General features: G+C 49.4%; 1 protein-coding gene across 1 annotated transcript in view; it reads left to right on the top strand.

Moving 5' to 3' along the window:
* The window catches only part of WDR93 (WD repeat domain 93), a 45,071-nt gene extending 21,346 nt beyond the window's left edge, over positions 1-23,725 (top strand). The window contains exons 8-17 of the mRNA XM_008687779.2: positions 3,478-3,562; positions 7,091-7,262; positions 8,451-8,521; positions 9,061-9,147; positions 10,201-10,320; positions 11,853-12,066; positions 14,004-14,067; positions 14,888-15,044; positions 15,352-15,550; positions 23,391-23,725. Coding sequence (XP_008686001.1) covers positions 3,478-3,562; positions 7,091-7,262; positions 8,451-8,521; positions 9,061-9,147; positions 10,201-10,320; positions 11,853-12,066; positions 14,004-14,067; positions 14,888-15,044; positions 15,352-15,550; positions 23,391-23,487 — 1,266 coding nt within the window. The 3' untranslated portion in view covers positions 23,488-23,725. The remainder of the gene's footprint in view (positions 1-3,477; positions 3,563-7,090; positions 7,263-8,450; positions 8,522-9,060; positions 9,148-10,200; positions 10,321-11,852; positions 12,067-14,003; positions 14,068-14,887; positions 15,045-15,351; positions 15,551-23,390) is intronic.
* Positions 23,726-27,115: the final 3,390 nt, after the last annotated feature.

Genomic DNA, 27,115 nt, shown 5'->3' on the forward strand with positions numbered 1-27,115 from the left:
AAAAGTAGATACTGTCAGGGTCATGCAAGCATAGGGTGGGCACCGAAGAGTGAGTACCTCCTTAAATTCCGTACTTCCTTTACCTGAGTCTCAGGACTCTTGGCCTCTTTATTGAAGTTCTAATGGTTTGTCAGCTGATACTGTTGGATTTTCTAGCTAGACAATCGTAGGCAATCATAATAGTAAGCAATGACAACTTCTCCTTTTTCAAGTATTTATTCTTCCTATTTATTTATTGTTCTCACCTTGTTCTATTTTCTAGGATCTCTAGTAAAATGTTGACTAGTCGTGGTGATAGTACACTATCCAGGACCTAACTGGGACACTCCAAGTGTTTCACCGTTGTGCGTGAAGCTTACTGCAGGTGTTTGACATAAATATCCTTTATTAAGTTAAGCATGTGCCCCTCTAGCCTTTGTTTGTTAAGAGTTTGTTGTTGTTGTTTTTAGGAATAGATACTGACCTTCATCAAATACTTTCTCCTCATCTTTTGAGAGGAGTTTTCTCCTTTAATCTCCTTTATTTTTTTTTTTTAAAGATTTTATTTATTTGACAGAGATAGAGACAGCCAGTGAGAGAGGGAACACAAGCAGGGGGAGTGGAAGAGGAAGAAGCAGGCTCATAGCGGAGGAGCCTGATGTGGGGCTCGATCCCAGAACGCCGGGATCACGCCCTGAGCCGAAGGCAGACGCTTAACCGCTGTGCCACCCAGGCGCCCCTAATCTCCTTTAATGTAGTAGATTGCATTGATAGATTTTCTAATGTTGAAACATTCTTCCTTTCATTCCTGGGTAATCCGTACTTGGTAATAATTCATTTAATTGCACTGTCCTAAATAAGATATTAGCAAAGCAAACTAGTAGGTGTGTGTTCATGAATAGTACCTATGTTCCAAACATGAGATTGGCTTGTAGAGGTTTTTTCCTCTTGTGGTTTTCTTATCAGCATTTGGTATTAGTGTTAGTGTTAGTTGTAAAGAAAGCTGGATATTTCTTTTTTTACCCTCTAGGTCTAACTAAGTCCTATATTATCTTTTCAATTTCAAATTTTAAAAAAATTGAGCCTATTTCAATCACAATTCATTTATTAGTGTAGATATATAGCTATAGATATGTGTAAATACCTTTCCCCTACGGTATCAAAATAAAAACCTGTCTCTTAAATTAGTCCCTTTTCTTGTTCTTAATGTTACTTATATGTGCCTTCTTTTTATTTTTTAAAGAAACTGTTCATAGATGCAACTCACCAATTTTAACTTGCCAATATTTTCTTAATAAATCTTACATCTATGTTCATGAAGGATATGTTTAGTTTTCTTTTCTTTTTAAGATTTTATTTTTAAGTAATCTCTAAACCCAATGTGGGGCTTGAACTCAAACCCGAGATCAAAAGTCACACATTCCACTGACTGATCCAGCCAGGCGCCCCAGTTTTATTTTCTTATAACATCTTTGGTTGTGGTTTCGGGGTGATGCTGGCCTCGTATAATAAGTCGGAGTATTCCTATTCTATTTCCTGGAAGAGTTTGTGTAGAATTGGTATTATTTCTTGCTAAAATGTTTGATAGAATTAACCAGTAAAGCCATCTAACTGTGGAGTTTTCTTTGTGGAACTACAAATTCAATGTCTTGAGTGACAAAGGGTTATCCCTTTCTTCTTAAGCAAACTTTTGTATTTTGTGTCTTTTAAGGAATTTGTCCATATTATATGTTATCAAATGTATTGGCTTAAAGTGTTTCGTAATCCCTTGTTATCCTTTCGTTATCTGTAAGATCTGTTTTTTTAAAAAGGTTGACTTTCTTCCTTCCTTATTTATTTTAGAGAAAGAGGGAGGGGGAACGAGCAAGGGGAGGGACAGAGGGAAAGAAACTCAAGCCAACTCCATGCTGAACCCAGACACTGAGGTGGGGCTTGATCCCATGACTCCAAGATCGTGACCTGAGCCGAATCCAGACTGAGCCACGCAAGCACCCCTGTAAAATCTGTTTTGATGTCATTTTCATTTCAGATATTGGTTTGTTGGATTGATTGATTGATTAGACAGAGAGAGCTGGGGGAAGGGACAGAGAGAGAGGGAGAGACAATCCCAAGCAGCCTCATTGATTGCAGAGTCCCATGGGGTTTCTACCTCACAACCCTGAGATCATGACCTGAGCCAAAATCAAGAGTCGGACACTCAACTGACTTAGCCACCCAGGTGCCCCCATTTCTGATATCGGTAATTTGTGTTTTCTCTTTTTTCTTAATCAGCTTGCCTAGAGGTCTGTCAATTTTATTAATGTCGTCAAAGAGCCAGCTTTTGGTTTCATTTCTTTGTCTCTTTTTTTTATGTTTTCTATCTCATCAGTTTCCAATTTGATTTTTAATATTTTCGTTCATCTGCTTACTTCAAGTTTAAGTTTTTCTGTGTCTTCTAGTTTGCTAAGGTAGAAAGCTAGGTCATTGATTTGAGATCTTCTTTTCTGATATAGGCATTTAGTGCTATAAACTTATAGCTAAGCACTGTTTTAGCTGCTTCCTTTAAATTTTGATGTTATTTTTAAAAATACTTCAGATTACTTCCTAACTTGCTTTTTGATTTATTTTTTTGACCAGTGAATTATTTAGAAGCATATTATTTAGGGTCTAAATACTGGAGATGTTCCAGATATCTTTATTTTTGTGATTTCTAATTTAATTCCGTTGTGATCAGAGAACATGCTTCATAGAATTTGAAACCTTTAAAATTTATTAAGATTTGTTTTGTGCCCAAAATATGGTTCATCTTGGTAAGTGTTCTACATGCATTTGAAAAGAATGTGTATTCAGCTATTGTTGGTCAAGTTATTTAAGTCTCCTATATCTTTACTGATTTCCTTCTGTATCTTTACTATATTCTTACTGATTTTCTGTTTATTCTATCAGTTCTTGGGAGAAGAGTGTTCAAATCTCTAAGATTACAGATGTATCTATTTCTGCTTTCACTTTTATGAGTCTTTGCTTCGTGTATTTTGAAGCTCTGTTATTAGGTGCATACACATTTGGAATGTTATTTCTCCTTGATGAATTGACATTTTATCATTATTCAGTGACTCTTTGATCCCTGGTAATATTCTTTGCTCTGAAATCTATTATGTCAGATATTAATATAGTCACCCCAGCTTTCTTTTGATTAGTTTTACAAGATGTCTCTTTTCCTATACTTTTAATGTATTGGGGGTCTTTGTATTTAAAATGAATTTCTTTTTGACAGCATGTGGCTTTGTCCTACCTTCTTATACAATTTTTATACAATTACCTCTTAATTGGGGTAGTTAGGCCATTTATATTTAACGTGATTGTTTGGATTCAAAACTATCACTCTGCTACTTACTTTCTATTTGCCCAACCTGCTTTTCTTTCTTTCCCCTCTTTTTCTGTCTTCTTTTGGATGTGTTTTTAATGATTCTGTTATATCTCCTTTGTTGGTGTATTAGCTGTGCCTTTTCCTTACCGTAGGATATGAACGTGTGTTTTAGAGTTGACATTAAGCTGAGTCTTCCGGTTCACGTAATGAAGATCAAACCACCCAAACCAGTTACAGGTTAGTATCGTTCAAATATGCCGTCTTTCCTCCTGCCATTACTGTTTTTTCTTGCTTTGCCTTTCTCCACATTTCCCATCTTTTCTATTTATTAGCAGTATCTAAATTATAAATATAGTTCCTAAAGGAAAAAAAATTTTAAGTCATAAGCTCTGGGATCTAAAGACAAAAAATATAGATATTATAAGGATACAACTGACTAACAGAATTGGGACATCAGGAAAGACAGACATCTGGCTGGAGTTTATTCATTTCTATATTCCTTTGCTAGTTCATTCATTAGTATTTGCTGAGTGCCAAGAATGCACCAAGCATACAGATTAGTAAGACACATCTTCTTGTGCTCTAAAAGCTGCAGTTCTACCAAGGAAGAGGAAGAGGAAGCCAGCATTGTAGGATATGATAAGTGCAGCAATGGGGAACATCTAGGACCATGAAAACATAGAGGAAAGAGTGACTAACTCTGCCCACAGAGCAGGCAAAGGCTTTATCAAAGGACGGGACATTTGGGAAGGTTTTGAAGGATAAGCGGGAGTAGGTCATGAGGAGCGGAAAAGTCCGTTATAGGCAGAGGATAGAGTATATACTTTCAATACCTGCACATGACATCGAAGATATAAGAATGTTCACTGCAGCAGTATTTATAGAGGCAAAAGACTAGTTAAATAAAATCTGGTACACCCATCCAAAACAATACTTTGCAACCACTAAAAACAAAGCAGGAAATTCGAAAGGCCGAGAATATCCAATTCACTCTCATAAAAGAACATGGTGATATGATTTGCTCCATCAAGATTTATTATAAAGCTACAGTGATTAAGAGAAGATAGAAAAATAGATGAATGAAATATCACAGAGGCCAGAACAGACCCAGGCATTAGTGGCACTTGATACTTGATACCTGAAGCAGAACAGTGGAGAAAGGATGGTCATTCCAATCAATTGTGCTGCTTGTCCATATGGAAACAAAAGTGAGACTTGGCTCCTGCCTCACGCCATACACAAAAATAAATTCCAGATGAACCATAGAAGTAAATAGGAAGAGAAAACAATAAAGCTTTTAAAATTTTTTTAAATTTTTTATTTGAGAGAGAGAGAGTGAGCGAGCAAGCATGAGTGGAGGGAGGGGCGGAGGGAGAGGGAGAAGCAGATTCCCCACCGATCAGGGAGCCCGATGTGGGGCTTGATCCCAGGACCCCGAGATCATGACCTGAGCCAAAGGCAGACGCTTCACCGACTGAGCCCTTAGCTGCCCCAACAATAAAGCTTTTAAAAATTAATATAAGACAGTAATCTGTATGACTTCTGGGTAGGGAAAGACTTTTTAAACAAAACACACAAAATAAACACAAAAAGCACTTAAAATGAAAGAAAAATTTGATAAATGTGGCTCCTGAAGTTAAGGACTTCTAGTCACCCTAAGACCTCATTAAAAGCATGAAAGAGCAAGCCACATAGTGGGAGAAGATATTTGCAAAACACATAAGACTTGTGAATGGTCCATATCAAGAGTATATAAAGAATTCCTACAACTTATTAAAGGAAAGAGATAATCTAGTATAAAACAGGCAAGAGATTATTCAAATGGCCAATAAACATATGAACATATGTACTCAACGTTACTTATCAGGGAAATGCAAATTAAAACCACAATGGGGTACCACTCCATACCCACCGGGATGGCAACAATGGAAAGAGGCTGACGGTACCAGGTTGGTAAGGACGCAGAATAACCATACACTCTCACACACTGTACAAGTGAAAATCGGTGCAATCACTTTGGAAAACAGTGTGGTATGATCGAGTGATGTCGATGATAATTTACACCCTGGGACCCAGCGCTTACACTCTTAGGCAATGTGACCGACCATTCCAGCTTGCCTGGGACTGAGGGGTTTCCTGGGATGTGGGGCTTTCAGTGCTAACACTAGGGAACTCCTCAGCAAACTGGGGCAAAGTGGTCCCCCTTCTTCTAGGTATACACCTGATAGGTTTACAAGTAAATGTGCTCCAGGCATTTACGGACGTGTACAAGAATGGTAACAGTGACATGATTTTCAACAGCCCCCAACACGGAACAACTGGAATGTCCATCAACGATAGAACAGATAAAGAAACTCTCATATATTCACTCGATGGAATACTGTCGATAAAAAGGAACAAACTACAGCTCTCCACAACAAAATGGCCAGATCTCACCAACAGTATTAAGCCAGAGAGCAGACACAGAGTTAACACTGTATATAATTCCATTTGTGTGTAGAGTTCAAAATCAGGCCAAACAAAGCTACCGGGTTTAGACGCACATTTAGACAGAAGTAAAATAAACGCGACTCGGTACTTACGTAGAAGCCAAGAGAGTGGCTGCCGCTCTTCCCAGGAGGTTGTGACTGGAGACAGGCCTTTGCGGAGCTTCTAGGGAGCGGACGATGTCCTGTCTCCAGACCTGAGTAGAGACAGACGTTTGCCTTGTAACAATTTATTAAGATATATATTTTTTTATACTTTGTTGAATGTGTGATATTTCACAATAAGAAGTTTCAGTGAATGAAAACAAGCAACGATGAGGAAGGTCTATAGTCCTATGAAGAGATCTCCAAGCTACTGTGACTGAAAAATGCAAGAGTGCTAGTGTCTGAGAGCAATTCTCAAACGTTAGCTGGCTCAGACTCACCTGGAGAACTTGGTAGAACCCAAACTGCTGCCCTCCCCCGCCAGCAGTTTCTAGTAAGAATCTGCATTTCTAGTAAGATCTGGTTGAGCCTGCCAGATCCCTGCTGATCTGGGACCACACTTCGGGGACTAAATGTATCACATATTATCATTTGTTTATACCAAAGGGTCTCTTTGTGGCAACGAATGCAAGAAACCAGGGACAATGGTTGCCTCTGGGGAAGGGGACCTGGGGCACTGTGGGGCCTCCTGGGCACCCTCCGAAGACAGCAGAGTTCCAAAAGCTGGGGTGGGCACCCAGAAAATCAATCACCCAGTTTTACTGTGGATTTAGGAACAGCTGAAAAAGAAGGAAATGAAAGAGTTCAGGGAAAGCGGAGTGGTAAGAAGTGATTGGCAGAAAGGAGATTTTTGAAAGAAGGTAGTTGGATAGATGTAAACACAGGTAGGGGACAGGACTGTCTGCTTATGTGGGCCTGCAGCAGCGGCTCAGTAGTGACCATAACTGGCAGGTTTGGGGCCTTGCTGAGCTAGGGAGACAGCGGTGGTCTGAGGCCTCTAGTGACCTCGTGAGCATTTCCTTGGCCTCCTCTCTGGATCCGGTAATCCAGAAACAGGAAGTGATGGTGGCATGGGGCTGTAGGAGCAGGAGGAGGGAGGGCAGCTGCCCTTCGCCTGTTCTCCCTGAGCAGCCAGGGTAGGAAAGATGCAGGGAGAAGGCCGAACCCTGGGCTCCCAGATGGATTTCTGAGGATGAGGAATTCCATAGGAAACTGGGAAGCTCGGAGGAAGGAGGGAAAATCAGGAAGGGGGAAGTACCATGGTTTGACCAATTCTGGAATCTTTTCAACCTAGGTACCACATTTAAAAGCCCCCTGGAAGTCTTTGCAAAAGTAGAGGACTACTACGGGCTGGGCTCGGGGCAGAACCACTTCATCAAGGACAGTCAGTGGGAGCAGCAGGCGGCCATCTTCCACGCCTTGTACAAGAAGTACCTGGACGGGGAGTGGGAGGAGGAGCCACTCAGGTGAGCGGGACGGAGGTCGCAGGAGCACCCTGCTCCCCGGGAGCCATGGGGGCACACGCAGGACTCAACCCAAGCCCTTGAATTCATCCGAGGTCTAAGAGCTCCTCCTGGTTTGGGGCATTTTTCTGAAAATTTCAGCAGATCTTTTGAAAAGATGTGTGGAGATTGTTCAAATACAGTTAGAACAGAGGCTGATCGCATGGATTTCAAAGAGGGGATAGACATGTATGCAGATAAGTAGAGTTCATTTTACAATTTTATGCACAGTATCTCTTAAAAATTTTTTTTCCTGATTATGTCGACAACACAGAAGATCCTGAAGACAGAAATAAAAGTCACACTGTTCAGGTTTCCTCCATTTCCATCCAGTCTTTCTAACTGTCATATGTTAATGTATAATTACTGAAATACCTTCCTTTGTAACCACGGGCAGCAGGGAGGGCTCATGAACCCCCTGCTGTGATGGTAAAAACTGAGCCCAAGTCTTTGAACTTGGTGGAACTGGTTTTAGGAGCTAGCTGTCCTCACAGCTATGCTGGACCTCAGGAATGTTCTTGCTTCATGCGGGAAGCCTCTCATCTTGCTGTCAAGAGCATCTCGAATTTTCTCACTTCAGGACAGACTCCCAGGCTTGTGCCCTCATAGCAACTACTGGAGACCTGAACTGGGACCCAGTGAGGTTTGGGGGCACGCTGCCTAACAGGGTAGTCAGGAGGCTTGCAGGCTCGTTGTTAAACTGCCGACAATGTCTGTAGTGGGAGTGTTTATACCACAAGAAGTCTTGTAAAAGCAAACTCTATAAAGCAGGAAATTAGTTTGCTTTTTTTTTTTTTCTAAGAAGAGCAAATTTATCAGCACCCCCTGGTTGGATTGCCCCCAGCATAAGAGAGCCAAGTCTGGTCACTAAGGGATCTTCCCCCTGAGGACAGAGAAAGTTCTGCTTGGAGCTGGGTGCTGTTCCCAGCCTGGGAGTGACTCCCACAGCTCAGCCTGCCCTGCCCTCCCCAACTTCCAAGGTCTGTAGCCACCGGGACCAGCACATAGAACGTGATTGACTTCCCGGCCCAGTACCCCTGGGGAAGGTCCATCCTAACCACCCATGCCTGGTTTTAGTACCAGCGCTCTGCCAGCATCTCTCCTGGCCAAGGGGTCTGCCAGGGCTCTGACTGGTGTCTCTTTATTCCCCAGCACGGCCACCTTCCATTTCCTCCTTCCTAGCAGCATAATTGCGATGCCAGCGGAAGTCAAGAGCCCCTCAGGTAAACGAACACGAAGCAGGGAGCCACTAGAGGGAATGCCCAGCAAACCCGGCCTGGTGGGAGGCAGTGAGGCGGAAGGTGGGTTGCCAGCTGCACAGCTGGAGCTTAACGGTTTCTGGTTGGACGGTGGCACCCAGATCCCCTGATGACGGAGGCGGGCACTGTCTTCAGGGAGTGACCTGCCACAGACGAGGGTGTGAGCACACAGCCCGCCGGGCTGCTTGTGGACATGAATTCAATTTGTAGAAAAGGTTATTTAAAACACCGACAGCCAAGAGGACATGAATGATCTAGAAGATGTGAAAGCAGCTGAGGGGCAGTGTGACCGTCCTCCCCACTGGGGAAGGCGACCTGGCCCTAGGAACAGCCCTCCCGGGGGTGCCCCCCTCCTCCCAGGAGACGCATCCTTCTGTTGAATGCTGTCCGTTAGAACAGACCACTGTTGATTGCAAACCGACTTCCTCTTGGGCAAACAGCTTCCATACAAACCAGAGGGTACCCACATTCCTGATGTGATGCCCCTCTCTCTTCTTTCCCAGGGGTAGCCTGTGTCCTTGGCATACACTGGACTGGAAGTCACAACTTCTTCCTCTATTCGCTTCACCGAACTCTGAAGGATAAAGTCGGTACTTTGAGATGGGAGTTGCCTAAGCTCGGGGCTCTCAGAGCATGGCCTTCTCCAGCTTAGTTGACGGCATGTGACTGACACGTCACTTTAGGGGAGCAGAGTGTGCAGGCAGAAGCAGGTGGCTCAGTGGCTGGGGGTGTCAGTGACCGCAAGACGCTGTCTCTGAAGGGTCACGTTTCTTAAAGAGAACAGGTCAATAGGGACAAAGCCCAGTCAGGCCCACAGGGCTCCTTTGGCAGCTCAGGTAAACAGAGGCCTGGTGCCAGAGGCCGGATCAGCCCCAGCCCAACGGTCTACAAGCCGTGTGCTGTCAGGCCAGTCACCGAGCGCCCCAGTCCCATTTTCTCATCTGAAACACAGAGCTAATTCACGACACCATCCCTGCCCACTGCTCGTGCTTGTCGTACATAGCAAAATCCAGAGGGTCTCTGGACATGACCGCTCTTTGAAATTGAAGGCGCTCTGGAAATCTGGTGGTTGGTTTATACAGACTCATGGAAGCAGTTACGTAAGCAAGTTCACGTTGTGGTAATTCTTCCAGCTGTATGCTTACGTTGTAATTCAGAATTATACTTTACACGTATAGTCGTAAAATGTAAAAATGGACAAAGGAAGACTCTCTCCTTCCAGCCCTCTCCCAGGCAGCGTGGCTTCCAATCTCAACCTCTGTACTGACTGGCTGGGACCTTGGGCAGGTCGCTCACATCTCTGCCTCAGTTTCCTCATCTGTGAAATAGGGATACTAACAGGACTTGCCTCATGGGACCCTTGTGAGAATTAATGGAAGGAGGCATGTCAAGTGCTTTGCACAGTGCTCAGCACCTTGTAAGCACTCATCCGGTGTTAGCTGCTGTGAAATAGTGCTATGACCCCTTCTTTTATCCTGCGGGAGGAGACAGTGTTGCTGAGAGGCGAGAGAGTGAGCCCAGACAGCGGTTCCTGCCCTTGTTCTAGACAGGCGTGCTAGTCTGGGTCTCGGGCTGTGCAGGTGGAGGTGACGGGTGGGTGGGGGGCTAGGAAGCAGCCTAGCTCCTGGTGTCCTCCCCACTAGACCCGGAGGCCGTGTGGCCCTGCGCCGCTCCCATTGCGGTCTCCCAGCTCAGCTGCACCTGTGCCTACCTCGTGCTGGCCTGCGAGGATGGCGTGCTCACACTGTGGGACCTGGCCGAAGGTGAGCCCCCACCTCTGCCTAACACCTGGGGGGGGGGGCGTCTGGGGACCGAGACTCCGGGAGCTCTGGAATTCCTGTAGGCTCTGGGCCTTCTGTTTCATTACTCTGTGTTCTTAAGCCAAGTTGGGGAGCTGGTCCTGCTGTCCCCTCAGTCATTCATTCACAGGACATTTATCGAACTTCATATGTGCTGACAATTCCCATTCCCTGTGTATTTATGGAGCTGTTGCTCCATACCCGACACCGGACCAGGGCCAGGAAATCTGTCCATTACCTCGTTATCACACTCCGGTGAGGAAGTGTCTTCCAGCCCAGGATGTGGGATCATGGCAGCTTCAGCCCGCCTCCTCCTACCTCCCAAGCTCTCAAAATAAGCTAGTCTTCCTTCCTGCTATTGTACCCCCACCCTGGTCAGCAGGAACCTCACTGGTGTGGAAGCTAAGAGACCTCTAAGGTGGCCAGGGCAAGACCAGCAGCTATTCTGGGTGGGTGGCACCTTGCTAGAGTCCTGGGGTCCCAGGGTCCTTCGCCTGGCTCTGCAGGTGCAGAAAATCAGTGGTGTCTAGTTGCTCTAAATTGATCAGGATCGAAGGAAATGTATCCCTTTATTTATTCATTTATTTGAGAGAGGGGGGGGAGGGGCAGAGGGAGATGGAGAGCGAGAGCCTCAAACAGACTCCTCACCGAGCACGGAGGCCAACACACAGCTCTATCCCACCACCCAAGAGATCATGACTTGAGCCCAAACCAAGAGTCGAACGCCTAACCAACTGAGCCACCCAGGCACCCCAGGAGTGTCTCCCTCTTACTAAACGTTTTTAGAAGTGATGACTGAATCACTGGTTTGTCATTTTATAATTGGATACGTGTTTCATGTGAGAGTAGAGGTGGGCCGTCTTCCTGGCAGCCCTCCCGGCCAGCGCATCGGGGAGAGCCAGGGACAGTGCCTTCCTCACTTGGCCTACTTCCATCTGCAGAATTCCATGGTGGTTTCCCATAGCGGGCACTCCGCCCACATGGTGGGAAGATAAACATGGCTACAGGCCCTCTTGAACTTGAGTTACTGCACCCACAGCGTTCTTACAATGGCTAAAGATACATCAACGGCAGAAGAATGATCCTAATTTCACATTCGCTTGCCCAATAGCTTGCTTTCATTTCTTGGGATATTGATACATTCTGGATATTGCTTGGCCACACACACACACACACACACACACACACCCCTCGCCCCCCTGATGCACCTTGACCTGCCATGGTCAGCTGTGGTTCAGGACCTGGCTGGGTGTAGCTTCCTTCCTTCCGTGCCCCCTCCACAGGCCTGGTCCTCCCCGTCCCCCACGCCTCTCCATACTCAGAAGGGGGGCTCTTCTCTCCCACTGGACATTGGGGTTTCTGGTTCCACCCTCAGAGGGCTCTCATTGCTGGGTCTTGCCTTCACGTCCCACATACACCTGCTGGTCACAGCCCCTGCGCCCAGGGCTGCTGCATCCTCCACCTTTTCTGACCTGCTTGTGCGATTATTTCTCCAGGTTTCCCCTTTGGGGTCGTCACTCTTCCCAAGGGATGTTCCTGCCAGAGCGTTCACTTCCTGAAGTACTTCTTAGTCCACGAAGGACAGAACATGTATCCTGAGAGTCCCTTGAAATCCCACATGAAATGCGTGGTGCTGTGCACAGATTCTTCTCTCCACCTGGTGACGGCCGAAGGGACGCAAGGACCCGCCATCAGTGTGCTTGCGGAGAGGTGGGTGGCTTGAGTTAGGGCAGGGTAAACGATCTACCAGACGGGACTCGTATTCACTGACAGGAAACTGACCGCCTCCCCGCGGGAGTCCGCCAGCTCTGGAGCCGCCGCCCGCCCTGAGCTTCTCAAGGTCCCCACTGTCTTATATGTGCGTAGCCGTGTAAAACTTGTCTTGCAAAAGTGTATGACGGCACAAATGACACCTCTCATGTCCCACATGACCAAGAAGAGCATCATTTCTTCATTCCTGCCAAAATAGCCTTTTATCCATTTCCTCAAGGGTCTCTTTCTTTTTTAAATTGTGAAATACTTTATGCGTACAAATGACCTATATAATATGTATGTGTATTTAGGGTCTATCTATATACCATCTATGTATACACATAGATCTACACACCTTATGTATACGCTATATATGGTGTATGTGTGTGTGTGTGTGTGTGTGTGTGTATCGAGAGAGAGAGAGAGAGAGAGAGAAAGAGGGAAACTCCCCTGTACCCATCATCAAGCTTAAGAAATAGATCATCTCCAGGGCACCTGGGTGGCTCAGTTGGTTAAGTGTCTGCCTTTGGCTTAGGTCATGATCCAGGGGTCCTGGGATCGAGCCCCATGTCAGGCTCCCTGCTCAACGGGGTGTCTGCTTCTCTCTCTACCTCTGCTTGTGCTTTCTCTCTCTCTAATAAATAAATGAAATCTCTTAAAAAAATAAATCATCTCCAGTTCAGCTAAGGCTCTCTGTGGGCTTGTCCCTGGTCACAGTCTTCTCTCTCCTCCCCAAAGGTGACCGCCTTAGTAATTATCTATTGCTGTATATAACAAACCACTCCACGACTTAATGGCTAAAGAAAACAGTCATGTTTAGCCCAGGACCCCCTGATCCTGTAGGTCAGCAATTTGCACTAGGCTCAGCTGGGCAGCTCCTCCACTGGTCTTGCTTAGGCTCTCATGTGTGCCTCAGGCAGCTGGCAGCTCGGCCAGGGGCTGGATGGTCTTAGGTGGCCTCACTCACATAGGTGGCTGTTGGCCAGGACACTTGTTTCTCCTCCTGTGGCCACTCCTGCAGGCTGTCTCAGACTCCATCACCTGGCAGCCTAAGGAGTCCCCCAGGGCCGCTGCAATGCACAAACGCTTTCCAGGCCTCTGCTCATGCCATGCTGGACAGAGCACGTCACATGGCCACACCCGCAGGCAAGCAGTGGGAAAATTGACTCCACCTTTTTTCTTTAAAGACATTTTTTTAAAAAAGATTTATTTATATTGAGAGAGAGAGAGAGAGTTCATGCACAAGCAGGGGATGGGGTGGAGGGACTCTTTCAAGTAGACTCCCTGCTGAGCAAGGAGCCCGAAGCAGGGCTCGATCCCACAACCCGTGAGTCCATGACCTGAGCCGAAATCAAGAGTCGGACGCTCAACTGACTGGGCCACCCAGGTGCCCCTTGACTCCACCTTCTGATGGGAGCTGCTGCCAAGTATTATGGCCAGTTTCTTTTTCAATCTATAATATCATTTTCCAAAATTCATTCCTTCGCTTTCCTATAAGAATTAACCACCTGTATCTCCAAGTAACCTATCATTTAGCTGTGCATATTTGGGGGAATTTATAAACGGAATCGTGTCCTATGTATTCTCTAGCTTGTTTCTCAGCGCTGTTTCTTCTATAACTTGCCTTGTGACCTTGTTCATGGGAGTCGCACATGTTGGGGAACGAGGCTTGGGTATTTTCCCACCTGCACTGCAGCCCGTTGTATAACAGAGCACAATGAGTCATGCTCCTACCAGTGGACAATCAGATTGTCCCTGATGTTTGCTACTCCGAACAGTCTCTGACACATCTCCTGAGGCTTACATACAAGACTGTGTCTGGGACGTATGTCCAGCAGAGGATACACAGCCTGAACTCTTCCAGGATGAATGTCTGTGTGTCTGATTTCCTGCAGGCCTATAAAGCCCCTGGATGGGGCCATCTGTGCAGTGGCCCCGGTCCACGCCTTACCCGGCATGGTAGGTTCCTCAAGCCCCTCTCTTCTCTTCAGTAAATGTGTTCATGTGTCTTTCAAAAACTACGTGTTGAAGGCCTGTCAAGTGCTAGGTACTAGACTAGCTCTGGGTTACGCAGGGATGAAGGGGCAAGTCGCTGCCCTGCTGGGGTGCGCAGTTCAGCTGGGAAGACAGACGAGTCAGGGAGCAGCTGCCCTGGGAGCCCAGAGATGCCCTGACGCATCACGCCTGGATGCCTGAGCGAGGAGAGGGTCGCTGGCAGCCTGCGGAAGTCGGTGGGGGTGGGCGGCTGCTTTTGGGAGGCGGTGACAGGAGGGGGTGGAGAGGACAAGGACAGATGCCAGCGGTTTGAGTGTGGGGGAGGGGAAATGGTGTGGCAGCTGGAAGAGGATGACACTGGGGTACTTTTAGCATGCTCGTCTACAGGGAGGAAGGAGCCCAGGTCTGTCTTGGATCTCAGGCCGGGGGTGGGGGGTCCGTTGGATTGAGCGGGGGTCCCCGAGGACGGGAGGAAGGAGTTTGTACGCAGAGGCAGCCCTGAGGCCATGTGGAGGGCCAGCTCCGCAGTGGGGGGTTGCTGGCAAACTTGAAGAGAAGCCAGGGCGCAAGGGGGAAGCACCAGCCAGCATCAGACCCCTGCGGGAGGGCCTGTTGCTGCTGCGGCCGCCAGAGAAGTAAACACACACACTTCTTTGCTCCCCGAGCAGCTCTGGGTGTCAGAGCAAATCAGTTCTCTCTATTGCCAGTTGTTACGTCAAGCTGCTTCTCTTACTCCAAACGGAGGTGACAGAGAAGTCCCTGCCACCATCTCTTTGCTTCCCAGCTGCTGATCTTTTACAAGAATGGCTCCATACAGCTCATGGATGTGGCCAAGCCTCAGATCATCTGCGCCTTTGCTCTACCCAGAACCTACCATCTGGCGGTCGCCTGGAAGCCCTTGTTTGTCATGTCCGTTCAACACCCGTGTTTCCTTCTCCGAGGTACCAGAGGGGGACCCTGTGGGCTGCTGAGTATTTCTGTGACACTCTCCATCCCTTCCCAAAGCATAGGGTGATGCCAGCCCGATCTCTTCCCCACTCTTCAGCCCCACGTCACAGACCAAAAGGACACAGCTGTTCAGCCCACACTAGGCACTTAGCTAAAACTCGAGGCCAGGTCTTCTCTGGAATCCTGCTGCTCCCGGTCAAGTGACCCCTCACAGCTCAGTCCCAGTGACCCAGCCTCTACAGAGAGCAGCCCCCTGTGCCCGCCCAGCCCACAGCACGCGGTGTTCTCGTTTCCTCTCAGGAGACCATCCAGACGAAATTGAATCCGACGACTCCAAGGACATCCAGAATTCTGTTTTCTATTTTAATCTTGAGGCCTACCCACTGCTGCAAAACATGTCCAGAAATCACACCATTCCTGATACTGACATCACAGGGAACACGGCCTTTGCCCAGGTGCTGCCCTTGGAGAAAAGATGCGAGAGTTTCCTCCAGAAGAGGTAGAGTCCTGGGTCTGCTTCCCATCCCTGCACCTGGGGTTGTCTCTGGATGGAGGACTAGTGGCGTCTGTTTGATGGTAAGATCCGTGCAGCATTTAGAGTCCCCCTTCAGCGGGGGACCCACCCTATCCGAGCCCGGGAGCCACGCTGCCATCCCCGTTCAGCTTGGTGGAAGAGGAACAGTGGATTCAGGCTGCTAAGGAAGGGCTGCTAGTTGTGGTTTTCTCCTCGTCAAGACTGTCTTTGCTTTCTGCTTTCTCAATTCTTTGATTTCTTAAAATCATGTTTGGATTATCAGACGCAGTCATCCAAGGCAGAGAGAGGCTGTGGGCCAGGTTCAGCCCATGCCTGTTTCTATGAATAAAGTGTCACTGGAAAAGTCAGGCCTGTTGGTTAGGTCTTACCGATGGCTGCTCGTGGCTACAGCAGCGGACCTGAACCCTGCCAACAGACTCCATGTGACCCGTAAAGCCCACCTCGTTGACCGTCTGGCCGTTTATAGAAACTGCTTGCCAGCCCCTGGTTCAGGGCCCCCTGCTTTATCTGTCATCTGGACAAAAGGTTAGGTCCTGTGTCTGTGCCATTTCCGCTGGCTCGGCCCCGCCCGGACTCTGTCCGCAGTGCTTTCAGCCATGGAAGCATCGTGAGCTATGCTCTGTATGCTCTGGAGAAGCAGGGGCCTCGTCTAACCTATCCACCACCAATTCCTGGTGGCTTGCAAATTCTTATTGACGATTTGTGTCATGATTGGACCATACCCTTTAGGTGGGACGGGGTCACCCAGGGAGCCCTGGATTCTCACCATGAAAGAGCAGGGGACTCCGGTGGCCCCTTCCCTTCCAGGGCCTTCTGTAGTGCCCGCTCTGGGACTCTGTGATCTCTCCAGGCTGCATAATATCCCTTTACGACCACCTTCCCCTTTTGCTATTTACTCTTGCCTCCAGAGGAGTGAAGTGGAGCGGCCAGGATACTCAGGTCTGAAATCCGACACCACCGCTCACTAGTCCTGAGACCTTGTTGAGGCCCTTAACCTCCAAGAGCCTCAGTATCCCCATTAATTCAAAAAAGATTTGTTGAACACCCACAGCGCACCAGGCTGTGCTGTGGACTCGTCGATGATGCCTGGCCCTTAGGTTCTGTAGGTATTCGAGAGATGGTACATGTCAAGTGCTGGACACAGGGTGGTCCCTCAGTAAATGGTAGGGCCAAGAATGATGCTGGGTTAATCCCAGTTTGTGCCCTGGAAACTCTAAACACCACCGCTAGGTGGCGCCACGGCCCCCCATGGCATTGACTGCGCACTTCATTCCTTACCTGGGCGTGATGGGCTGCCTGGTGTGTGGCTGTCAGCATCTCTGGGAGGGAAGCAGGCCCATTCTTTAGGAGAGGGGGATGGTCTGTGGGTCTTGGGGGAGGACAGCGAATAAGGGGTCAGTGGACATTTCCCCTGATTGAAGATTTACCAAGATTTACTAAGAGTGATCGGTTGTTCCTCCCACAGACGGTTCTTATTTTAACCCTTGATGGCTTGACTTGTTCTGAGGACACGCAGCTGAAGAATTTAGGGGTGAAGCAGCATGATGCCTATAGCATACTTTCAAGCAGACCAGGAAAACATTTAGAGAGAGAAAGAGAAAATGTGAACAACCAGTGAAACCCAGGAAAATATTCGTAGAAAGACAGACACACAAAATGTTCACAGGTGGCGAATATAGGCGCAGATCCATTGTACTACTTGCAACTTTTCTGTAGGTTTGAAATTTTTCTAAATAAAAGATGGGGAGGCGTTGTAAAATATTATTTACAGTATAATCCTGATTTTGAGTAAAAGAAGACTAGAAATGTGTATACCCATATTAATGGTAGTTCTATTTGGGTGATGATATATGTGTGATTTTTTTTCTTTGTATTTTCCCTATTGACAGCTTTTCTACAAAAAAAAATACGTTATTTTGGAAAATTTAAAATAATGGTTAAAAAAAAAAAGTCAAGAGTATGAGCTTAGGTCATGACTGTAGTGAGACTGTTCTCCTCAGGAGAGGTCCTGGTGTGGAGTTTCTGGAGCCCGCCCTTCCTCCCTTCCGCTTCCTTCCTTTCTTCCTCTTCCTTCCCTCTTTCTTTCTCTCTTTTCCTCCCTCCCTTCCTCTTTTTCCCTCCCTTTCTTTCTTTCTTTCTTTTCTTTCTTTCTTTCTTTCTCTTAGTTTCATAGGTAGAAATTAGTGATTCATCAGTTGCATATAATACCCAGTGCTCATTATATGAAGTGCCCTCCTTAATGCCCATCACCCAATTATCCCTTCCTCCCACCCCCTTCCCCTCCAGCAACCCTCAGTTTGTTTCCTAGAGTTTGTCTCTTATGGTTTGCCTCCCTCTCAATTTTCATCTTATTTTATTTTTCCTTCCCTTCCCCTATGGCCATCTGTTTTGTTTCTTAAATTCCACATACGAGTGAAATCCTATGGTATTTGTCTTTCTCTGACTTATTTCTCTTAGCATAATACCCTCTAGTTCCATCCACGTCATTGCAAATGGCAAGATTTTATTCTTTTTGACGGCTGAGTAGTATCTGGAGCTCTTTCTTGATGAGACCCAGAGAACTCCTTGTTTAAGGAGCTTGTTTCCATTTCCATTTCTGCCTTTCAGTCTGACCCCCTCTTTTACTGGCCTAGAAAGGGTGCTCCTTCCCACTTGACCTAGAAGCTGGCTGGCTGTCCCACCTGGGGGAATGGACCCTGGCCCCACATCTCCAGCACTGGGAGGCTTACCTCCTGCCTGGCAGCAGAGGGCCTGGCCGACTCAGGCTGCCTCAGTCCCTCATCGACAAGTCCCACCCTCAACCAAGGTATAAGTGGAGATTAGTGCTCAGACACCCACGGAAGGAACCCTACTTAGCCCCTGAAATTTGCTTCAAGTGGAACTACTACTCTAACAGTACTTCCCCGTTGTAAAAAAGTTATTCATTATTTCCGATAGAAGTTATTATATATGCACTTGTAGAAATTTGGAAAACAGGACAATGTAAAAAAAATCTTAAATAACCCACGATCCATCACAAAAACCCTAGCTTCTGTTAATACTTCAGTGCGTTTCCTTCAGGCTTTTCCTTTGGTGTTGTTACTAAGTTGATATCCTGTTTCATGTTCAGTTTTTAAATCTGGCTTTATGTCATTCCAGAATATAAATTAAATATTTTTAAAGAAATAAGAATTTCTTATACCCAGAATATAAGTTACTTATTTTCAGAGAAAAACTTCCTTGCAAATATGTTTTTAATGCCTATGTAATTTCCATGGAAAGGATGTGTCTACAATGTATTTCTCCACTCCACTGTGGTTGGGCCTGCTCTCATAAGGACGAGGCCCTTCTGCCCTGACCTCCTCCAATCTGTGTTCCTGCAGGAATGGGACTCTTCTATATTCCCCTTTTCCAAATATCTTTCCTCCCTGTCAACACAGCTTAGCTCTTAGGTCCCACACCCCAACCTTTCCCTAGGAAGTCCCCACAGCTACTGGGAGGGGTGGAGAGGACTGCCTTCCAGGGAACCCTTTGCAGAGCAGAAGGCTGGAGGGGCTGACCAGGTGGGACATCGGGGATGAGGGGCAGGGCTTGGGAGCTGGGGAACAGAAAAGCTCAGGAAGTGCTTACTAGGTCCCGGAACCCAGCAGGAGCTGGGTGGGGTCACACTGTGTGGTTGTGGGCAGCCCAGATTGAAGGAACATTTACTTGGGCCTGATCACAGTGTTCAAATTATATCCCTTGTGGCAACCCGTTTTCCAAATTGGGTCCCAGCAATAAATTGGGAAATATTGATTTAAAGAAAGCTTTTCCTGATCTACTTGCTCTGAGGTCTGATACCTGGGGTTTTCCCAAAGAGTAGTCCCTGCTCCAACATTTTAGTTTGAAAAATTCCTCCCTTCCTTCCTCCCTCCCTCCCTTTTCTTCCTTCCTTCCTTTCTCCCTTCTTCCTTTTCTTTCGAGAGAAAGTGCACATGGAGGGAGGGGGAGGAGACAGAGAGGGAATGAGAATCTTCAGCAGGCTCCACGCGGCTCGATCTCATGACCCGGAGACCATGACCTGAGCCAAAATCAAGAGTTGGACTCAAGCGACTGAGCCACCCAGACGCCCCTTATTCTGAAAATTTTCAAACATACAGCAGCTTTGAGAAAAAAAAAAAGTCACTAAACATTCACATACTCGCAACTTAGACTCTGTCATTTAATATCTTTCTATGGCTGTTTCTCACACATACCCATGTGTGTCCCCCAAATTTTCATCTCTTCTTTTCCTCCCTTTTTATTCCTCATGTCTCAAACAGCTTCCACTGGCCCTAAAAACTAGGTGAAATTTCAAGGGAATGGGTTTATGAGGCAATCGATTCAAAGTTTCAGACATGGAATAATCTGTCCAAATTGTTTTCACAAAACCTGCACTTGGGACTTTTGTAAACAGCCAGTGTGAAAACGAGCCCGCCTTTGGGGCTTTAAAAGGAGGCCAGTCAGCACCAAATATGTGACCCCACGCCCCCACCGTGCCACCCCTTCCCCCAAGGCCTGGCTTCTGCTCTCCTCCAGCCCGAGGCTCCAGGCCCCATTTCCTGGCTCCCTGCCCTGCTGTAGAGTCTGCCGTCTCTGGCTGGGCCAAACTTGATCACAAGACAGAAATTTCTGGACACCAGAAGCAGACAGAAACAGAGTGCCCCTTCCCCTTGATGTCTCTCTCCTGTCTCTCTCTCTCTATTCCCTGTGGAATACAAAGCCCAGCGAGATTCGGGTTCTCCAAAGCCAGCTCTCTGCCAGAAGGTGGGCTTCTGGGGTGACCCAGCAGTCTAGGTCCACAGCCAAGGGAGCCCGGCACTGGGCAGGCAGGAACCGATAGCTCATTACTATTTGCATCAGGACATGAAGGAGACTGAGCAGCTTTTTGTTACATATATTGTACGTTTCTGTCTCTCCTCCCGTGACTGGCCTTGGACCTTCTTCCCGAGCATGAGTTCATTTTCTTTGGATTTTAGGAGTTCTGTGTCCGTGTGTCAGGAGTCTTTTTTTCCTGGTGTGTCTTTGGACAGGAGCAGATGTGTTACTCATCCAGGCAAATGGAAGTTTCGAGGGTCGGGTAGCTGCAGTTTTCCATCTTCTCCCTTAGGCTTCGCTGAGGGGAGGGTGTAAAGAGCCTCAAATTCAGGGTGCAAGCCGTGCAGTAGGACTGGGGCACAGACTGGGGGGCCTCTGGCTGTGTGACGGGACAGGCCTCGGTGTCTTCGTGCATAAAATGAGTGACAGCCGTATCTCCGCATAGGACCTTATGGCACATGCGGTAAAGGCCAGTCATCACTTATCATTAGATCATAGAGAAGGGCCTTCTCCACACCAACAGTGTATTTTGAAAATCATCCACGTCGTCTTGACCACATGAACGGCTTTATTTTCGAGCTTCCTTTTAAAACTTGCCCTGGTTCCATTTATTCACAAGCCTCTTGGAGAGTCACTTTTTCTTTTCTTTTCAAGATTTAATTTTTAAGAACTCTCTATACCTAACATGGGGGCTCGAACTTACAACCCTGAGATCGAGTTGTGCACTCCATCAGCTGAGCCAGCCCGGCGCCCGGGAGGGTCGTTAATTGAATCCATGTTGTGTTGACCCCCTGACCCAGAAATTTCACTTCCACTAACTTAGCAGCAGCAGGATTATAATTAACCTGCACCTACCGTGTGCCAGGTACTACGCTAAGTGCTTTGCAGGCATAATCTTCTTTTTTACTGTTACTACTAACCCCACTGCACAGAGAGGAGGCACAGGCTGACAGAGGTCAAATCACCCACCCAGGGTCACCAGCTTGTCATCAAGGCCCAAGCAGTGTGGGTTCAAAGCCTGAGTGTGTAACCTGCACACACTCGGCCTCCTCCCTGCCCTTGGCTCCCACACGGAGGCACGGACGGCTCACGGCAGCCTGGATGACATTCACAAAAGATTGCCAGTGCCGAGTGGCCTCGATAGGGAAAGAGAAGGTGGTGGACCTGTGAGTGCCCCCTGGAAGCAGTTTCTAGGATACATTTCCAGTGCAAACAGCAGGATATACAACAGTGTGTGGCAAAAAGCAAGATTCTATGCACGTCTATGCTTGTACGTGTGTAAACAGCTTCCAAGGATTTACGAGGAGCTGTTAATTACCGTTGCTCTGAAAACCAGGATCAGAGGTGAGAGGGAGAGAGCTTGTAATTGTATACCCACTCGGAGTCTTTGATGTTTTGAAAGCAAAGTATAGATTACTTTTTCAAGTTAAAGACTGTTTTAGTGCGTCGATACCAGATACATCTCCGGGTGGCTGTCCCTTGGCAGGCGGAGCCTCAGAACAAATCCAGAGCTGCAATAGCCGCCTTTCTCCCCACAAGGCGCCCTCCTCCCGCTCGCCCTGAGCGCTTTGACCCCCTCGGCGCCTGGCAGAAACCTGGCCAGCAGCCCGCACCCCTTCCCCAGAACGAAGGCGTCCTCCGCGTGCTCCCAGCGGCCACCTCCACACGCAGAATGAGGGGTGAATCCCAGGCTTCTCGGACTCTCCTGTACTGAACGTGCATTTACTTGTTAGTTTTTTAAAAATTAACCTCTTATTTTGTAAAAGACCAACTCAAATGCCTTGTCTTCCAGGAGCACTCCCGGGCAGGGTGGACCCCTTCCTCCTCCCTGCATTTGACCTCTGTGGCACTGACATGCCTCGTGTTACAAACGGTCTTTCATTCCTCTCACCCTTAGGACCTGGGGGGAATCGGGGCTGTTCTAGTAACTCTGGTCTTTGCCACACTTGCATCCATGCCTGTCACTAGTGTAGCCAAACCAACGAGTCCACTCAGACACAACCCCAGGCGAGCTGTCGCACGAAGGAAACTTGATTTGCAGCCAAGGAGAAGACCATGGGGAATAACTTCCAAAGCCGTGACTCCCCGAGCAAGGGTGAATGGGGCCCTTTACTGAGGGGTCGGATGAATATTTAGCTAGGGAAGCCCCGTCATCATACGTAGGGTCACGCGTGCGCCTTAAGGAAACATGCCTGTACAGACGTTGTATGTTATGTAAATGAGGTGAAGGTCACGGTCACTCCCTCCATGGGTCACTCCACGGTCCATGTGCGCCTGTGAGTTGAGGGTTAAGTTCAAACCGGTCTGGGTGGTCTGGGCCTCCGGAAGTCTCTGGGAAGTTGTTGTTGCTTGAGGGGTAGTTTCGGGTTCAGTCAGGGGATTGCTGTGCCCCTTGGGTCTTTTGCCTGAATTAAGATACAGGCTGGAAAGGGATTGAGCCCCACGTGGGACTCCCTGCTCAACAGGGAGCCTGCTTCTCCCTCTCCTCCCTGCTTGTGCTCTCTCTCGCTATCTCCCTCTCTCAGATAAATAAGATCTTAAAAATAAAGAAATAAAACTACTTGTTTGGAAGGAGGAGCTTAAGGAAAAATGTGGGTACAAATGGAGGCAGTCAAGGTCAGGTCTTGGGGTCCAGCTGGGGACACTAGTAGATGTTCAAGGAGTGTTTATTCACTGGACGTGTTGGGACTCTGATGTGGCTAACGGTGGTCCACGCATGGGCCGTGAGCCCCCCAGTGCACCGGCCTTCTATCGGGGCACGCCCCCTGTTTTAGACGCCAGCCCTGTCATCAGGCAATGAAGGTGTTTCAAGGTGGGCTGTGCACCGGGCTGAGTCCTGAGGACACAGACAGGTGTCAGATGTGCCATTTGGAGAGTTTCTTAGTTTAGCACAGGGCTGGCAGGGGCTGCCCAGGGACTAGGAGCGGGAGGGGTGGGGGGCACACAGCATAAAGCGGTCTCCTCTCATCTCCACCTATGTGGCCCACAGGTTCCAGAAGCTGGAGAAGAAGGTGAACGAGCAGGAGCACTGGACCCGGCTTCGCAGGTATTCCTTGCTTCTCCAAAGAGAGAACTACAGGAAGTGACTGGGCTGCTGCCCTGGGTGCTCTGAAAAGGTTGGCTCCGGGCAGGCCTCACCCTAAGATGCCCTGAGGTCAAGAGACGGGGTGACAAAGGGCTGCAACTCAGTAGGCCCACGGGCCCAGACTGGCAGTCTGGGGCCTCAGCAAGGGAGAGGTATGATTTGGGGAGCCTTCAACCCTAAGCCGCTTGTCAGAGCCCTCAGGTGGCCAGATGTGTCACCCCAATAAACAGCGATACTGTTCCCAGACTCCGAAGTTGCTGTGGTGTCCAGACCCTAGCAGGGCCCAAGCAGTGGTTTCAGACAGAGTCCAGGGCCTTGTGAGGACCACTCGCCTTTCTAGGCCCAGGAGAGTCATTTTGCTCAAATGAGCAAGACCCCAGGCTACCCCGGCTACTATGAGGCCCACCCACTTTCTCCCCACCCACTTCCTTTCCCTCTCTGTGCTGGCTCATGACCTTTCTGGAATCACTTCCGAGAGGCTGAGGCTCAGAGTGGCTGGACACTGCCTGAGGTCTCAGGGGCCTGAGAGGTGAGGTGGCAGGCAGGGACTGTGCCACTACTGCCCCTTGCCGGCTGGGCTGGAACCCTAGAGGAGGGCAGGGGGCTGGAGGACAGGCGGGGGGCTGAGAGGTGCCTTTCTCTTCTGTGGAAACTGCCCTTCCCAGGAAGACAGGACTCCGCGGTGCCCCAGCTCAAGGCCCGCGCCTGCCTCTCCGAGGACACCGTGTGGCGCCTCTGAGAACTGCAGGTGGTTGGCGCGTCCTGGCCTCCCAGTGCTCCGGGCAGGCGGGCGGCGTCTGTGACAGGCAGCTCCCTTTCTGTCCCCATCTCTCTCCTCCCTTGGGTCACACACGCTCCTCCTTCACGGCGCTGGTACTGACCACAGAATGTCCCTGGACGAAGAGGTTACCGCCTGAGGGACTCCGCCCCCCGCCCCCCCACCATGGGAGCAGAGACAGCCGCCACAGCGACTTTCACAACAACCCTCTTCGGACACACAGCAGGCCACTCTCTTTTGAGATGAGGGAGGAAAACGTGGGATGATGGCCGTGGCCTTACACACCACCCGAATGCGACAGGGAGCGAATGTTTATGGGGCACCTACTGTGAGTGTGTGCCTGACCTGTGCACCTCAAGGAACCTCGTGAAATGGAGATCTTATCATTATCCACATCTCAGAAGGGAAATTGAGGCCCAGGTTACACGGCCTGGAACAGCCTGTATCGAGTCCTAAAGGACTTTTTCAACAGCAAGTGTCAGAGACTCAACTCAAATGAACTTTCGGGTTGGTTCATGTACCATAAAAATCCAGCCATGATGCTTTCCACGTAGCCAGGTCCAGGTGTTGGAGAACATCAGGACTCTTTCCATCTCTGTTTTGATTCCCTTTTCAGGGACATGAAACTGCCAACAGCACCCACAGCGAGTATCCCTTTCTTGACAGTTTCAGCAAAGTCCAAAGCCTGTTTCTCACTGGTCTGAATGTAGTCACATTCCCGAACCACTCACGGGCCAATCGTGCAGGTCTGTGGCACGGGCCCATCCCTGGAGGGACGTGGAGGTCACGCCCACCCAAACTAAGGAGGGGAGAGCTGTGTGGAGACAGGAAAATGCCAGGTCACAGGGAAGAAAGCAGGAGGGGTGCTGAGCTGGCCCTGTCCACGCTCTCCAGGGTCATGTGCTGCCCACACCAGGCCACCTCCTCCTTGCCGTGTGTGTGTGTGTGTGTGTGTGTGTGTGTGGTGGGGGAGGTTGGGGCATTCACAAGGAGCCTCATATGCCAGGTACACAGGACGGGGAGAGGGGAGGGCGGAGGACCCAGGGCCTGGCGAAGTGCCAGGAAATGGGCAGAGGAGTCCTGAGCCGCGCTGAGCTGGGGCCTCATGGCTCCAGCCCCACTCAAGGCTGGTGTACCCCCGGGGCTGAGCGAGCGGTGCCAGAGGTCCTTGCCCACTGGGGTGACAGAACCCTTCAGAAGCACCAAGAACCTTGGGTCGCCTGGGGGCTCAGTCAGTTAAATGTCCAACTCTTGATTTCAGTTCAGGTCCCATCTCAGACTTGTGAGATGGAGTCCTGACTGTCCCCGCGCCCAGCGGGGAGTCTGCTTGAGATTCTCCCCTCTCCCACCTTGCTGGTGCACAAATGTGCTCACTCTCTCTGTCTCAAAATAAAAAGAGAACCTTGGGTCTTCTCAGGGGACTGTTGGAACTAGTGTGAGTCAAAGGAGTGCCCACAGTGCCGTATTTAGGCTCACGGTTGTGCAAACGCAGAGATGACATCTGGGGAGTGGGGTGGAAAGTGGCTCCTGGCCTCGCGCTGGGGTAAGCAGGGGCTTTGCTGTTAGGGCTCACTTCCTTCCCAGCCCTGTGCCAGCCCGGTTCCCCAGATGCAGGCTGTTTCCGAATCCTGGCGCGTCCGTGTGCCCTGGGATGGCGGTGCCGATGTAGCAACACGTAGCCAGAGGGACATCTGGGCTCAGCCTCCCCCAGGCTCACCACCCACACACACATGAGGCCCGGCCCAGCCTCAGCCCAATCCCCTCCGATCCGCCGACAGACAAACCATGACCACCACCCCTTCTTCCCCCGCCCTGGGGGTTCATAGGGTGACCCATGTAGTACGTCCTAGAATAAATGTCTCGACATAAAACCATCAGCTTAGCTGCCCCTCCTTGGGACGCAGCCCATCCAGCATCAGCACCCACACAGCGCAGCTTCTCAGCGGGAGCAACATCCCTTCTCAGCAAGAACAGCTTCCCGCGAGCAGTAGTGCCGGCGGCCAAGGTGCACGAGGGGCCTCATTCCGCACCTCCCAACACACACACACACACACACACACACACACACGCACGCACACCTGCCAGGACCATACTGAAGACCTGATGTGTCAACTACCCACTGTTGTCCCCGCCCCGACAGCCAGGTGCGAGCTCTGCGAACAGTTCCCAGTTATCTGGGCCTCACGGTCCTGACCCGTAAAATAGGTCTAAGCCCACACACCTGCCCGCCTCACCTGTGACTCCCGGGCCCAAAGGACAAGAGGTTAGGTGTCGACTGTAAAGCCCTTACCGTCGAGCCTGGCTGACGGGAACCGCTCCGTGCCCGTGCTCAGGGGGTTCTGCCCCGGCCCGCTGTGAAAGCAGCTCCTCAGGAAGGAGGGGCACCCGCCAGCGGCCCGCGGGGCACCCCGTGCTGATGCCAGTCTCTGGCTGCTGCCTTCCCGCAGGCACGTGTCCCCTTGCCAGGGCCCCAGGTGAGGTGGGGCGCCACCCTACCAGTACCCTCAGTCCTTGTCCTCGAGACAGGCTGGTGTTCAGCTGTGGCGAAAGCCAGGGAAGCACCCAGGGGCTGCACTGCCATCGGGGCCCATCCGAGGCGGCCACGGACCATCGGCTCCGGTTAGCCTCTCCTTACTCAACTTCCGCATGCTTGACGCGGCCCCAGCAGCTGGCCGCTGTCACGGGTTGCTTAGCCGAGAACTGAGAGAGCTGTCGCTTACCTGGACGCTGCTGACTGTCCCAGGGCCTCGGAACGGGTACACAGGCTGTCCTTCCGGTGCGGGGGGAGGGGGGGTTGGCCCAGCAAGCGGGCGCAGGCGCAGGAGCGGTGCGCGGAGACCCCCCCCCCCCC

The sequence above is a fragment of the Ursus maritimus genome, unplaced genomic scaffold, assembly GCF_017311325.1.
Source record: "Ursus maritimus isolate PB19 unplaced genomic scaffold, ASM1731132v1 scaffold_27, whole genome shotgun sequence".
NCBI classification, from domain to species: Eukaryota; Metazoa; Chordata; class Mammalia; order Carnivora; family Ursidae; genus Ursus; species Ursus maritimus.